Source organism: Myotis myotis, unplaced genomic scaffold (genome assembly GCF_014108235.1).
Source record: "Myotis myotis isolate mMyoMyo1 unplaced genomic scaffold, mMyoMyo1.p scaffold_m19_p_7, whole genome shotgun sequence".
Lineage (NCBI taxonomy): Eukaryota > Metazoa > Chordata > Mammalia > Chiroptera > Vespertilionidae > Myotis > Myotis myotis.
Window position 1 is genome coordinate 19559864 of NW_023416379.1, and position 12549 is coordinate 19572412.

General features: G+C 38.0%; 1 protein-coding gene across 7 annotated transcripts in view; it reads left to right on the plus strand.

Annotated features, from left to right (window-relative positions):
• The window catches only part of LAMA2 (laminin subunit alpha 2), a 480022-nt gene that overhangs the window by 374237 nt on the left and 93236 nt on the right, over positions 1-12549 (plus strand). For all 7 annotated transcript variants that reach the window (XM_036316421.1, XM_036316415.1, XM_036316414.1 and 4 more), the window contains 4 exons: positions 2020-2182; positions 3899-4109; positions 11398-11514; positions 12214-12377. In XM_036316421.1, the coding sequence (XP_036172314.1) occupies positions 2020-2182; positions 3899-4109; positions 11398-11514; positions 12214-12377 (655 nt within the window). The remainder of the gene's footprint in view (positions 1-2019; positions 2183-3898; positions 4110-11397; positions 11515-12213; positions 12378-12549) is intronic.

The following is a 12549-nucleotide window of genomic DNA, read 5'->3' on the forward strand; positions in this document are numbered from 1 at the left end:
TCAGAGAATGCTTTCTTTTCAGGTTCATTGTGAAAAGTAGCTTTGCTTGTCCTGAGGAATTATTTTATTTGTATATTGCATATACTGTATAACTCTTAACTACCTCATTTCTGTCTTCTGCTATGCCTTGGCTACTAAGATGCTTAGCGTTAGATTTAGACTCCTCTGCACTAAATATCCTGGTATGCCTTTTTGGTCCATTATAAGAACAGCCAAATCTACTATTGTTTTTCTTGAAGTCTAAGACGTAGAGGCCTTCTTAGATTTAATTACTAGCATTCTAGCACTGTTCCCACATAGTCTGCTGGACCAAAGAGCTTTCAAATCAGTCAGTCATGGTTATGGTCAAACATGACACAGCCTCGGTAATATATTACTAACGATAGGAGTGGACTCTTGAGATGGTTCTTTGGCTTATGTCAAGTATGAGTGTGAATCAGGACCAAGAAAGAGCCACCCTCACTACCTTCTAGAAATACAGCACCTAAGCAATAATGTCTACCAGAGGGCTAGGAATGGCCATATTTGTTCTTTAAAACTCCTGATTCAAATTGTTCTGCAAATTAAACTGTGGCTATTTCAGGAATGAGGGGCTGACCACAGCAACTTTCTAACCAAAGATATGTATCATAAAAAAAGAATTAGAAAGATGCATTTGGAATCAAAGGTAGCAACTTAATTCCTTCTACTAGCCCAGTGATTGTTAAACTCTCTAGCATGAAACCAAAGCTCCTGGAGGATTTGGGGAAACACTGACTGCTGGTCCCCAACCCTGGAATTGTTAACTCAGTGAGCTGGTGGTGGGGCCTGCATTTCTAATACGTTTCTAGATGATGCTGATGCTGCTCATTTGGGGATCACATTTCGGAGCCATTGTACCTACCCACCATGTGACACTCACCATAGCTGCTCTACTTGGTCTGCTGAGGTGCACCTGTTTCAAGAGCTCTGCCTATATCATCCTTGGAACAGCTCTTACCAATGTCAATCAGAAGAGTTTCTCTAGGACCAGAAATGAATTTCAGGACTCTTTATGTCTTAAAGAAGTCTTAGGATACAGCCTTGAATGGTAGAAAATGCCTCTGGCCAACCCAGAGCCTCATTCTAGGGATTTTCGTAGGTAATATTATAGAAGAGTCTGACGGATAAAGGGGTTTTAAAAAAAATCTTTCAACTTGTTAAATTAATGTTCCATAGAACACACTTCAGGGAAAGTTGGTCTAAAACTAATGGTAGAACTGCAAGAAAGTTTCGATTCACCAGTTTTTCAAATTTTTATTTGACATAGAATTCGTTTTTCAAATGAAATTTCCCCCAGAATACCAACCTATAAAAGAAAGTCTTGGCAGAACAGACATCATTTGTAATAGCTGACGCACACGGAGAATCCTAAATTTCCGAAGAGCACAATATGAAACCCCATTTAATGCATAATAAACACAGACTCTTACGATGGGTGTTCTTGCTGGAAGGTATCTTGGAGAATCTATAATGCTTGTCCCTAGACCAGGGCTCCTTTCCTCACCCTTTAAAAGCATGAACATAACTATAGTAAAGTACAAAGGCAGTTTTGTGTTTAGATATCTCATCACCGATAGTATTTCTGTACTCAGTATTTTAAGATAGACTGAATATGGTTGTGTCTTACCAGCTATATAGACCTTATGTTTTCAGCTTCCAAGTGTTATGCTACATGTCTCATTTTTTTACCCTTTATCCTGAAAAGGATTTAAGCCACTTCTTTTTTTCCTGTATTTCTTCCTTTTGCGGTAAAAAATAAAAACAAACACTGCTTTAATTACCATGCCCCCCAAAAGAAGCATAGTATGGAGAAATGCGTCACATTCCCCTGTTTGTTAAGGATTGCTGTATTAACTGCCTCAGTTTCCCAGCAGGAACCCATGGCAGACCACGTTTCATTCGGAGATGGAGATGGTGGGGAAGAGCAGATGTTGAGTGGCATTTTTGCAAGTGGCAGTTTTGTTTACTAATTTGCAAAATTTGTTTTACCCCCTGCAGCTGTAAATGAAAAAGCTAAAGAAGTAAATGAAACTCTAGGAATTCAAGACAAGGCCTTTGAGAGAAATATGCAAGGGCTTCAGAAAGAGATTGATCAGATGATGAGAGAATTGAGGAGGAAAAATCTAGATACACAGAAAGAAGTTGCTGAAGATGAGTTGGTGTGAGTAGATTGTCTATTAGGTCTTCATTTCATAAACTGAGCTTTCCAAATTGTTTACCGTTTTATAAATTTTTCATCACATATATGAATATAAGATACTTTGCTTGCTTTTAGTTTTTATTTACTTAGTTATAATTTATCTTGCTCTAAAATGGATTGAAAATATGTTTTACCCTACATATAAACAATCAAGTAATTGATCATTTCTGGTGCTGTCCCTTCTATAGTTAGGCATATGAGCTTGTTTTATTAATTGCATTTATTTGGAACTTTTAAACTATCAATAGTTTTTTATTTTGATGAAATAACCTTTGAATCAATAAAGGTATGAATTTTATAGGCCATCCTATAGGTTTTGTCATCTCACAAATGCTAAATAAGAGTCATTAAACAATAAATGCTTAATACTTTGAAATCAGGGTTGGGAACCTGAGGTTGGAAATAATAGTATTAGTGTTTTATTGATGCTAATTAACTCATATCACCACACACTCAATAAAAAAGTACATTTTTACGTTCATAGCTAACGTCAAAATGATGGGATTAGTAATACTATACTAAACTAGCAACATTAACAACATCTGAGAACTTGTTAAAAATCAAATGATCAAACCTCACCCCAAAACTACTGAATCAGAAACTTTGGGGATAGAGCCCAGCAATGTTTTGACAGACACTTCAGGGGATTGTGATGCCTATTAGTTTTAGAAATACTGTTTTTCAAGGACTTAGCCTTTCTTAAGGGCTGATATTGCCACTTTAGGAAAATGATAGCGTTAAACCCAGGAGACTCCCAGGTTACTTAGAAGAAAAACAAAAGTAGATAAAAATCATGACTTCATACTTTATACAGAGAGTTCTGTCCACAGTTTCTAATCAAACATAACAGTATAGTCATACCTTATATTCAAAGTAACAGAGAAAATGCCTCATTATGTTGAATCAGGTAGTGTTTATTTTTTTTGTATGTGAAATAAATCACAAAACTTATTTTATCAGTCAAATTATGAGGAGATCCTTTCCAATTGAAATTTTACTTTCCAATTGTAATTTACTAACAAATTACAAATGTGTGGGGGTTTTGGAGTTTAATTTTAAATGTAAATGGTTGTGTCACTTGTCAGATATCAGTTTTCAGCTTGGTTGAGCATATAGTCAGTCTTCTTTAAATATTGTCTTACTAGAGGCCTGGTGTATGAAATTCATGTGCCGGGCTGGGGGGGTGGGGGTGGGGGTGTCCCTCAGCCAAGCCTGAGCCCTCTCCAATCTGGGATCCCTCTCGCAATCCAGGACCACTGGTTCCTAACCGCTCACCTGCCTGCCTGCCTGACCACCCCTAACCACTCTGCCTGTCTGCCTGATTGCTACTAACTGTTCCTCTGCTGGCCTGATTGCCCCTAAATGCTCCCCTGCCTGCCTAATCACCCCTAACCACCTCTGCCTGCCTGATGCTCCTAACTGCTCTCACCTGCCAGCCTGATCACCCCTAACTGCTCTCCCCTGCTGGCCTGATTGCCCCTAACCACTTCTGCCTCGAACCCCGCTACTGTGGCTTTGTCCGGAAGATGTCCAGTCTAATTAGCCTATTACCCTTTTATTAGTAAGATGTTTCCATTCTTTTAATGGTAGCATCTCTTTGTAATAGAATCTAATACCCATAAACCCTGAGGAGGTGGCAGGGCTCATTGTCTGTTGTTGGGTGGGGCGTGCTTGCAGAGCTGCAGAAGGTCTGCTGAAGAAGGTGCAGAAGGTGTTCGGAGAGCCCCGGGGGAAGAACGAAAAAATGGAGAAGGATCTCGGGGAGAAATTGACAGATCACAAAAACAAGCTTGATGATGCTTGGGACCTGTTGAGAGAAGCCACGGATAAAACCAGAGAAGCTAATCGCTTAGCTGCAGCAAACCAGCAAAACATGACTGCTCTGGAGGTGAGTCTGAGGGCTCTTTCATCTGTCTGTGAGGCCTTGGGGTGGGGTGGAGGTGACCATGGCTGGCCGAGTTGATATGCATTTATAGAGATTAGGAATGATAACTCTGAAAGGAGCAGAACAGAGAATGATGATCTTTCTCCTTTTTAAATCATCAATCACTGTCCATAAAACGTAGGTAATTTAAATGATTGAAGATTTTTTAAAGTAGAGCAATACAGTGGAAGGAGCTTGTCACTGGTCTTAATGCCAACTGTGCCACCAACTGGAAGTACAGGCATGGGCAAGTCTGTTACAGTCTCTAAGCATCAGTCCCCCAACACTATAGCAAGTCTCGGGACCTTCAAGTACTAATAGCACGATTTTATAATCTACCCAACCTAAGCCATACACCATGGTTTAGATATCTGATTGCCATAAATCACAGAAGTGCAAGTTTTTTCTCATGGAATTTGGACACATACCAGCTCGCTGAGAGAGAGACCAGAACTTTGGGAAATTTTGAGTCCCTTTCTTTTTGCAATGTGTTCTATGAAAATCTCTCTCTCTCTCTCTCTCTCTCTCTCTCTCTCTCTCTCTCTCTCTCTCTCTCTCTCTCTCTCTCTCTCTCCTATCTCATTCTCTCTCTTACTACTTACCATGGCAAATTGATCACTTTTCCCAAGAGTAAATTTAGTACATAGAATGGCACAAACCTGTATTTGGTATTTAAAAATCAACAACAGTAACAAACTTAACCTTTGCTGTTTTCAAACTACTTGACCCCCTGCAGATATGAAAAGACAGACCACAATCTAACATACAATCTCACCTTCAACTATAACTAAACGTGCCCTGACATATATGTGGAATGCTAATTGAACAAAGTGAATCTGGATTTTTTTTATCTACTCATTTCTGTCCATTCTACTTTGGATTAAGCGGAGGACAAATTAAATTTTTAAAGGTTTTTTTTCCCCCCAATCTCTCTCCTGGGACTTAACCTTGTCATCTTGATAGAAGATTGAAGAGGCTCACTTTTCCTTAACTGATGTATCTAATCTGAACCAATTTGTAGTCTACTGACGTGCTGGCAGTATTAAAGAAAAAGCACCGTCTTGCGAGGCAGGATGCTGGGCCGTCCTCATGTCGGAGGCCCTGGCATGATTCATCCCGCTCTGTCACACACCGGTGGTGTGACTAACCCGGAGGTGCACCCCTTCATTTTATGGCAACAGTTTTAGAAATTAAAATTACCTGTGTGGAAAGTATAATAAGCATCTAGGAAGTATTTCAGGAAGAGTTATAGTGGCACAGTAAATGGTGCTTTTAGCTATTCCTTCCTTTTAGTGATGTTTAAAACTAGGAACCATAATTTTTGTGCCCCCTCCCCCCATGCCCCGAAATGTCTGGAGCTTATATAGTCAGTTCTGTAGTTCTAAGTGGTCCTTTACATATTTTCATTTCATATGCCATGCTTAGGTAAAGGCTTGTTCAAAACTTACTGGAGTAATTAGAAAAACTGATGCAATTAACGTGGAATGGCACAGCTTGTTTAAGGCTGTTTGCCAAGGCTGATTAGAGGTGATTCCCAAGGTTGGCGCTAGACTGGCTAGAAAGGAATGACCTGAAGAGTTTGTGAAACAGACCAGTTTCATGGACTCTCACTCAGACTGAGTTGGCTGGTCTAGGATGTGGCCCAGGGTCCATATTCCAAAACTTCCCCTGGCTTAATTAGATGTGCACACAGATGTGAGAACAACCTATATATTGTATCCATTTGATGGAATAATGAACTGATTTTTAAAAATAAATAACTTCCTTGTGTCTATGCCGCTAAGAAGGTAAAATACTAGTAAGTGAGATCCAACTCAAATGTGTTTTTTTGTTTATTTTTAAAAAGGTAAGCGTGTAATTTTTATTATTAAAAACATTTATCAAGCTCCTGCTAAATTCAGGAGATGTGCTGAACACAGAAATTGTTAATGCCAAGCACTGGTCCTCCTTGTATGATCCTCAGAATGGCAGCATTAGCATCAGTTAGAACCTCGTTCAAATGCAGACTCTCAGGCCCCACTCAAAACTATCAACTGAGAAACTGCGAGTAGGACCCAGCAACTGGTGTCTTAAAATCCCCCCAGTTATTCAGATGCAGTCTTCGGTTTAAGAACCATTGATACTTAGAATAAAAACCATTTCTGATGACTTTAGGTGACTTGTATTTATTGGGAGGCACACACAAGTAAACCATTCTATACACTAGAGTAATTGTGGAGGCAAGCAAAGGAAGGACATCTCCATCACCCTGGGTTAGGATGGGCTTCACAGAGGACCTGACATGCGTGTTAAGTCCTGAAGGGTAGGCACTAGCTAATCAAAATAGAAGGCAAAGAACATTCCAGAAATAGGGGGAAACAATGCCAAAGCTCAGGGGAAAAAAAAGATAAAACATTTTGGGAAAATTCAGTGGTTGGATAGGGTTGGAATGAAAACTGCATGTGAACCAGTGAGGGGATAGAAAGTCAGCAAAGATAGAGCCAGACCTTGAGTTGAAAGAGAATTTCATTCTGAGACTAAGCCAAGGAGTTTTTTTGGTTTTTTTTGTCTTGAAAGTTAGTGGATAACTGAAATAGTGGAGTCCTGGATTAAAATTACAGTTCTGGGATTTGTGAATGGCTCATATAAACTAGAGAATCGGTTTTGTATTGAAAAATAGTGTAGTATAAGGCTGGGAAAATGGGCTAGGGTTGTATTTAAAGTCTGTCAGACATCTACCATGTGATGTAACCAGGGTGACTGAGGTTGCACAGGAATGACTCCTGACCTCATAAAATGTACAGTCTCCTAGAAATTCAGGCTTGTTAACCTTTCACTACATGTACTGCTATGATTAATGGGGGCTAGAAGAATCACAGAAATGATGTCATCATAGCAGAAATTGAGAGAAGTTGATAGAAATGATGGAGCAGCTTGGACCCAAACACAGGGCTCTGAAAGTGTAAGATGATCTTAGGAAATGTCAGAGAGAGCAGCAGTAAAACTCAGTCATAGGCTACATAAAAGTCTGTAGGAGACGATGGTTCTGGAAACAGTATTTGGAGGCAGATCATAGAAGGCTTTGAATGCAACCTTCTAGAAGCCATCAGTTTAGAAAGGCATTTCCAGCAATGGAGAGAAGGCAGAGGGACTTTGTACCAATGGGCAAAGAGAAAGTGAGCAATTCAATTAAACAAAGGAGCATGTCCTTATTACCTTTATCCTAAAGGAAGGATTGCAAAGAAAATAAATAGTGAGTTGCTAGATAAAGGATTGACTGAAAGACAGCTTTTGCTGGCTTTTAATCCAACCCAAACATGCATCATCCCTCTCTTGCACACACACTTGACACATACAAAAGGTGTTTAATTTATTGAGCTCTGGAATGAATTAAGATCCAATTAGCAGTTAAAAGTAGAACTATAATCAACTTTAGTATTCAAACAGAATCACTCAATTATCCCTATGGCATACTTTTGGAGAATAATTCTGTATACATGGGCCTCCTTTTTGTTCCTTAACCACTCGAAGCTTTCTATCTTGGGAATTTTATATCCTACATCATTCTCTATTACTTCCCTCTCTTTATTTACTTTCATATCACTCATCATTGCTTAAAAATATACATTTATTCTCTCATTTATTTTCTCCCTCTTCCAGATAAGCCATGAGAAGTGCATCTTCTTATCTACTCTATTCCCTTGGCCTACAACAGTGTCTACCATAATTTTTTTTCAATGAATAAATAAAGTGCCATGAAACAAACACACAAAAAAGTCATATGTTGTCATAGTCGGTGTTGCTCAGTGGTAGAGTGTCAGCCTGCACACCAAAGTGTTGTGGGTTCAACTCCCACAAAGGCATGTACCTGGGTTGCAGGTTCATTCCCTGGCCCCAGTCAGGGCATTTGGGAGGCAACCAATTAATGTGTCTCTCATATCAATGTTACTCTCTTTCTCTCTCTCTCTCTCTCTCTCTCTCTCTCCCCCTCTCTCTTCCTCTCTCTTTCACACCTTCCCTCCTTTCCATTATCTCTAAAAAAATCAATGAAAAGGAGTGTCTTCAGGTGAAAATTAACAATGAAACAAATAAACAAACAAAAATTATTAAAAAGTCATATGTATACTTTTATTAATATTTAGATCCTCCAAATATCTATTTTTTTTCCCTTGGCTTAAAACTAGATTCTATCAGTGTCTAATCTGAAAGTTAGCCACCTCTGAAATCTCCTGAATCTCCAGCTCATTACTTCTGCTTTAGTATTATAAAGAACACATTCTGATCTTGCATAACAGTTGATTCCCTAAAGTGACTCAAATGGAGCTTTTACGGAGATTCTAACTCACTACTTAATTGAAACCAAAATGTGTGCAGCTCTTCCTAATATACATGTGGAAATATTCTCCCTCCCACTGGTGCAGCATTGTAAAGTACCTTGATTCATTAAACAAGCCATGTTGAAAAAAATTCTTGAATGTCTGTACATGGTATAATTTTAAATCAGTGCATGCAAAAGCTAAGGGCTATAGTTAAGTAAAAGAATGTCAGACCCTTGGAAGATAAAATATGACGTTATCAGGAGCATCAGGACTACCCCTATATTTATTGTCTCTGAAGAGGGAATGAAATATCGAAATTTCCTCTGTTTTAGCCAGTGATGGGAGTAACTGATGAGCCAACTGTCACCGTTCAAGTTTCAGGAATGGACTCTAATTTCATTTATTCATTCAAACATATTTATTGAGGAAACTTTTTTAGGTATTGGAAATACAATGATATATAAGACTGTTTTTATGGAATTTCTATTCTAGTGAGGAAGATAGTCACTAAAGCAATAAATGAGTAGCATATAAAATGGTCATAAACTCTGGAGCACAGGCTAATATAATAATAAGTGATATGTTTAGTGACATTACATGATGCATTCAATATGTTATCCTCCATCAGCTACGAATAGTTCAGCAGGCTGTGGTTTCCACTGGTCCCTCTATATGAATATTGTGATGAATTGGTGTTGCTGATTTTCATTAAATAACATGCACAATTAAGATGGTTTAATCTATTAAAAAATAAAATAATATTATCTACATTTGGTTGGTTTGTGGCCATCCAATAGAATATAACTCAGATAAATGGGTGCTAAGAAGAAGAACAAAATAAGGTAATATAATAGTCAATAATTACATCATGTTTACTATATTCGAGGTAGTGTTCTAAGGTAGTTCTCAAATGTTACAGTGTATATCACCTGGAGTTCTTATTAAATGCAAATTCTGAGTTGGTAGTTCCCAAAAGGCATTGAGATTGTACATTTCTAACATGCTTCTGGGTGATGCTAATGCTTCAATGGGCCACAGTTTGAGTAGCCAGAGACAACACATTTCACATGACGCTATAGTACTTGCCCAGGTTTCATACCTTGTGACAGTGGGCAGGGCTTGGATCCCAGCGAAAGCAGGCTGTAGCCTGAATAACTGTCCTCCAGTATAAAGAAAATAATTGAGATAAAGATGAGCACTATTTTAGGTAGGTGATCAGGGAAGTGACCATCAGCAGAAAATGAAGGAAGAAGCAAGACAACGAACTGAGGAAGGGCACAGGGTTAAGGGAACTGCAAGTGTAAAAGCTCAGAGGCAGGAACGAGGTGTATGTACCTGGCAACACACTGAAGTGGTTGGTGAAAAGTCAGGGAAAGAAGGGTGTGTAATTAGTGCTTTCCCAGTGCAAATAAGAAATGTCGTTTCTATAATTAGAGAGTCAGTGCTTTCACAGCTCAAGACCCAGGCTGTATCGTTATATAGACCAGGGTTCGGATCTTAACTACATTGTACTAACTGTGTGACCTTGGGAAAGTCACATAACTTGTTCAATTTTCTATTCTTTTTTTTTTCTTTACTTTTTATTATTAAATTTATTGGGGTGACATTGGTTAATAAAATTCTATAAGTTTCAAGTGTACAATTCTATGACACATCATCTGTATATTGCATTGTGTTTACCACCCAAAGTTAAATATTCATCCATCACCATATATTTGATCCCCTATACTACTCCCCACTTCCCTTTCCTTCTGGTAGCCACCATATTTTTATCTGTGCATGAGTTTTTGTTTTTTCTTATTTATTCCTATTTTTTAAAAAGGTGATATACACAGGACCTATGGAGTTAGTGTAGAATTAAGTGAGAAAAGCTTATAAACTCCCTGACACATTATTAAGGTCAAAATGAATATATAAAGTAACATTATTATTAATGTAAAAGAACATAAATGGCAGAGGCTTAAAATTCTAATTGATGCAGTTAAATCCACATGTAAAAAGGTGATTGGAAGAATACAAAGGAGTCAGAAGTAAAAGAGAAAAGAAAAAAAAAAAAACAGGCAAAGTTATGCTCCAAATAAAGAAATAGCACTATTTCTCTCTCAGTGATTTTACTCTCAATGAGTTTCATGTAGTGCTGAGACAAGCTATCAGTTTCAAAGAAAATTTAGAATCTGCTCTCTTCTTAGAGTTTCCATTAAGTTTAGTCTTCCATGTGTTAGTTTCTCTTTTTTAAAAAAGTACTTCTCCTAAATTCCCTTAAAAATTCAATTTCTTTTCATTTTTTGAAGACCTCCCATAGAATAAATCTGCTTATGTATATGCTCACAAAATACTCATTGGCACATAGATTCTGGAATTCAACATCTAGTTTCAAGGTAATTTATGATACTACCACATGTTCAGTAATACATATTTAGCACTTACATTTTAGGTAAAAAATGATGTTCAGCATGGTTCAGTGATTGAGCTTCAACCTGTGAACCAGGAGGTCACGGTTCAATTCCCAGTCAGGGCACATGCCAGGTTGCAAGCTCAATCCGCAGTGTGGGTTGTGCAGGAGGCAGCTGATTGATGATTCTCTTTCATCATTGTTGTTTCTATCTCTCTCTCCCTCTCCCTTCCTTTCTGAAATCAATAAAAAATATGTTTTAAAAAATGGATGTTCATCTTGCTTTAAAAATCGTTTTTAATTCCTTAGCTACCATCACATAACTTTTCCTCTCTCGGATGACTTTCTCACAATGGAATGAAGTACCTTACAGGCATTTAAATAAAATAACTCTTGGAGGATTGGCTGAGTAGTTCATATTACTCTCATCCAGCCTCATTGTCAACATGGCATACCTTATTTGCAATGCCTTTGTTCAGACAGCTCAGGGAAGTCGAGAATATGGGGCTGGATAGGGTTTTACCTAAAAGCATTTTGATGGTGTGTTCATGCTGTCTTACAGGAAAAGAAAGAAGCTATTGAAAGTGGAAAACGACAAACTGAGAACACTTTAAAAGAAGGCAATGACATACTTGATGAAGCCAATCGTCTTGCAGATGAAATCAACTCAGTCATAGACGTGAGTATTTGATTAAACCCAAAATAAAAAGAAAGATGGTGATGACATAGGCTTTCACAGATGGGAATCAGTGAGAAGTCTCAGTAATATAAGCAAATGCTAACGTTTTTTCTTGTGGGTGTAATATTGTTTTTGCATTTTTCTATTGTGACTGTGCCCACCTATTGGCAACAATTAGAACTTCATATTGTTCTCCCAGTAGATAGTAATATCTGTGTGAGCGTAATCAGCTACTCCCACAAGCTTGAATTTTCTTTCACACTGAAGGACATTGCTTGTTGCTAGGGCAACACTTACAATCTGCTTCAATATTCATGTAAAGTTAGTTAAAAGAGAAATTTAAATCTACAAACAGACTTTTAACATACTATCTAATGCAGTAGACATTGTGATATATGGTGATATAAACATAAATGGTCTAAAAGATCCTAATGAGGATCATTTGTGCATTTATACCTGTGAAGTGACAATTTTTAAAAAAGATAGTTTGGTTCTTCTTGGTGTAAATTGGCTTCCTATATTTCCTAATCTCTTTCATTAAATAACAGCTTTTATCCTCCATTTTCTTTTTGCTATGTTAGTAAATTTGAAGTTTCATAAAAAACGAAGGATGCATAATTATATCTCAGAGAGTAATTAGTAAATGAGTGAAGGCTTGGATTCACTTACTTAAAATACCCTCTTTTCTCTACATAACAGTATGTTACAGACATTCAAACTAAATTACCACCCATGTCTGAAGAGCTGAAAGATAAAATAGATGACCTCTCCCGAGAAATGAAAGACAGGAAGCTTGCCGAGAGGGTGTACCAGGCTGAGAACCATGCAGCTCAGCTGAATGCCTCATCTGCTGTCCTTGATGGGTATGTCATCTGTTGTTGGAAATGTCTATGTAACTTGACACTTGCCCAAAAGTTTTGACTAACAAAAATGGTAGACAGTCTCTTTCAAATCGTGATTTCTGTAATTATGAACATACGAGCTACATGGCCTTTCTGTGGAAGAGCCTAATTAGGATGGTCTGGGCGCTCTACT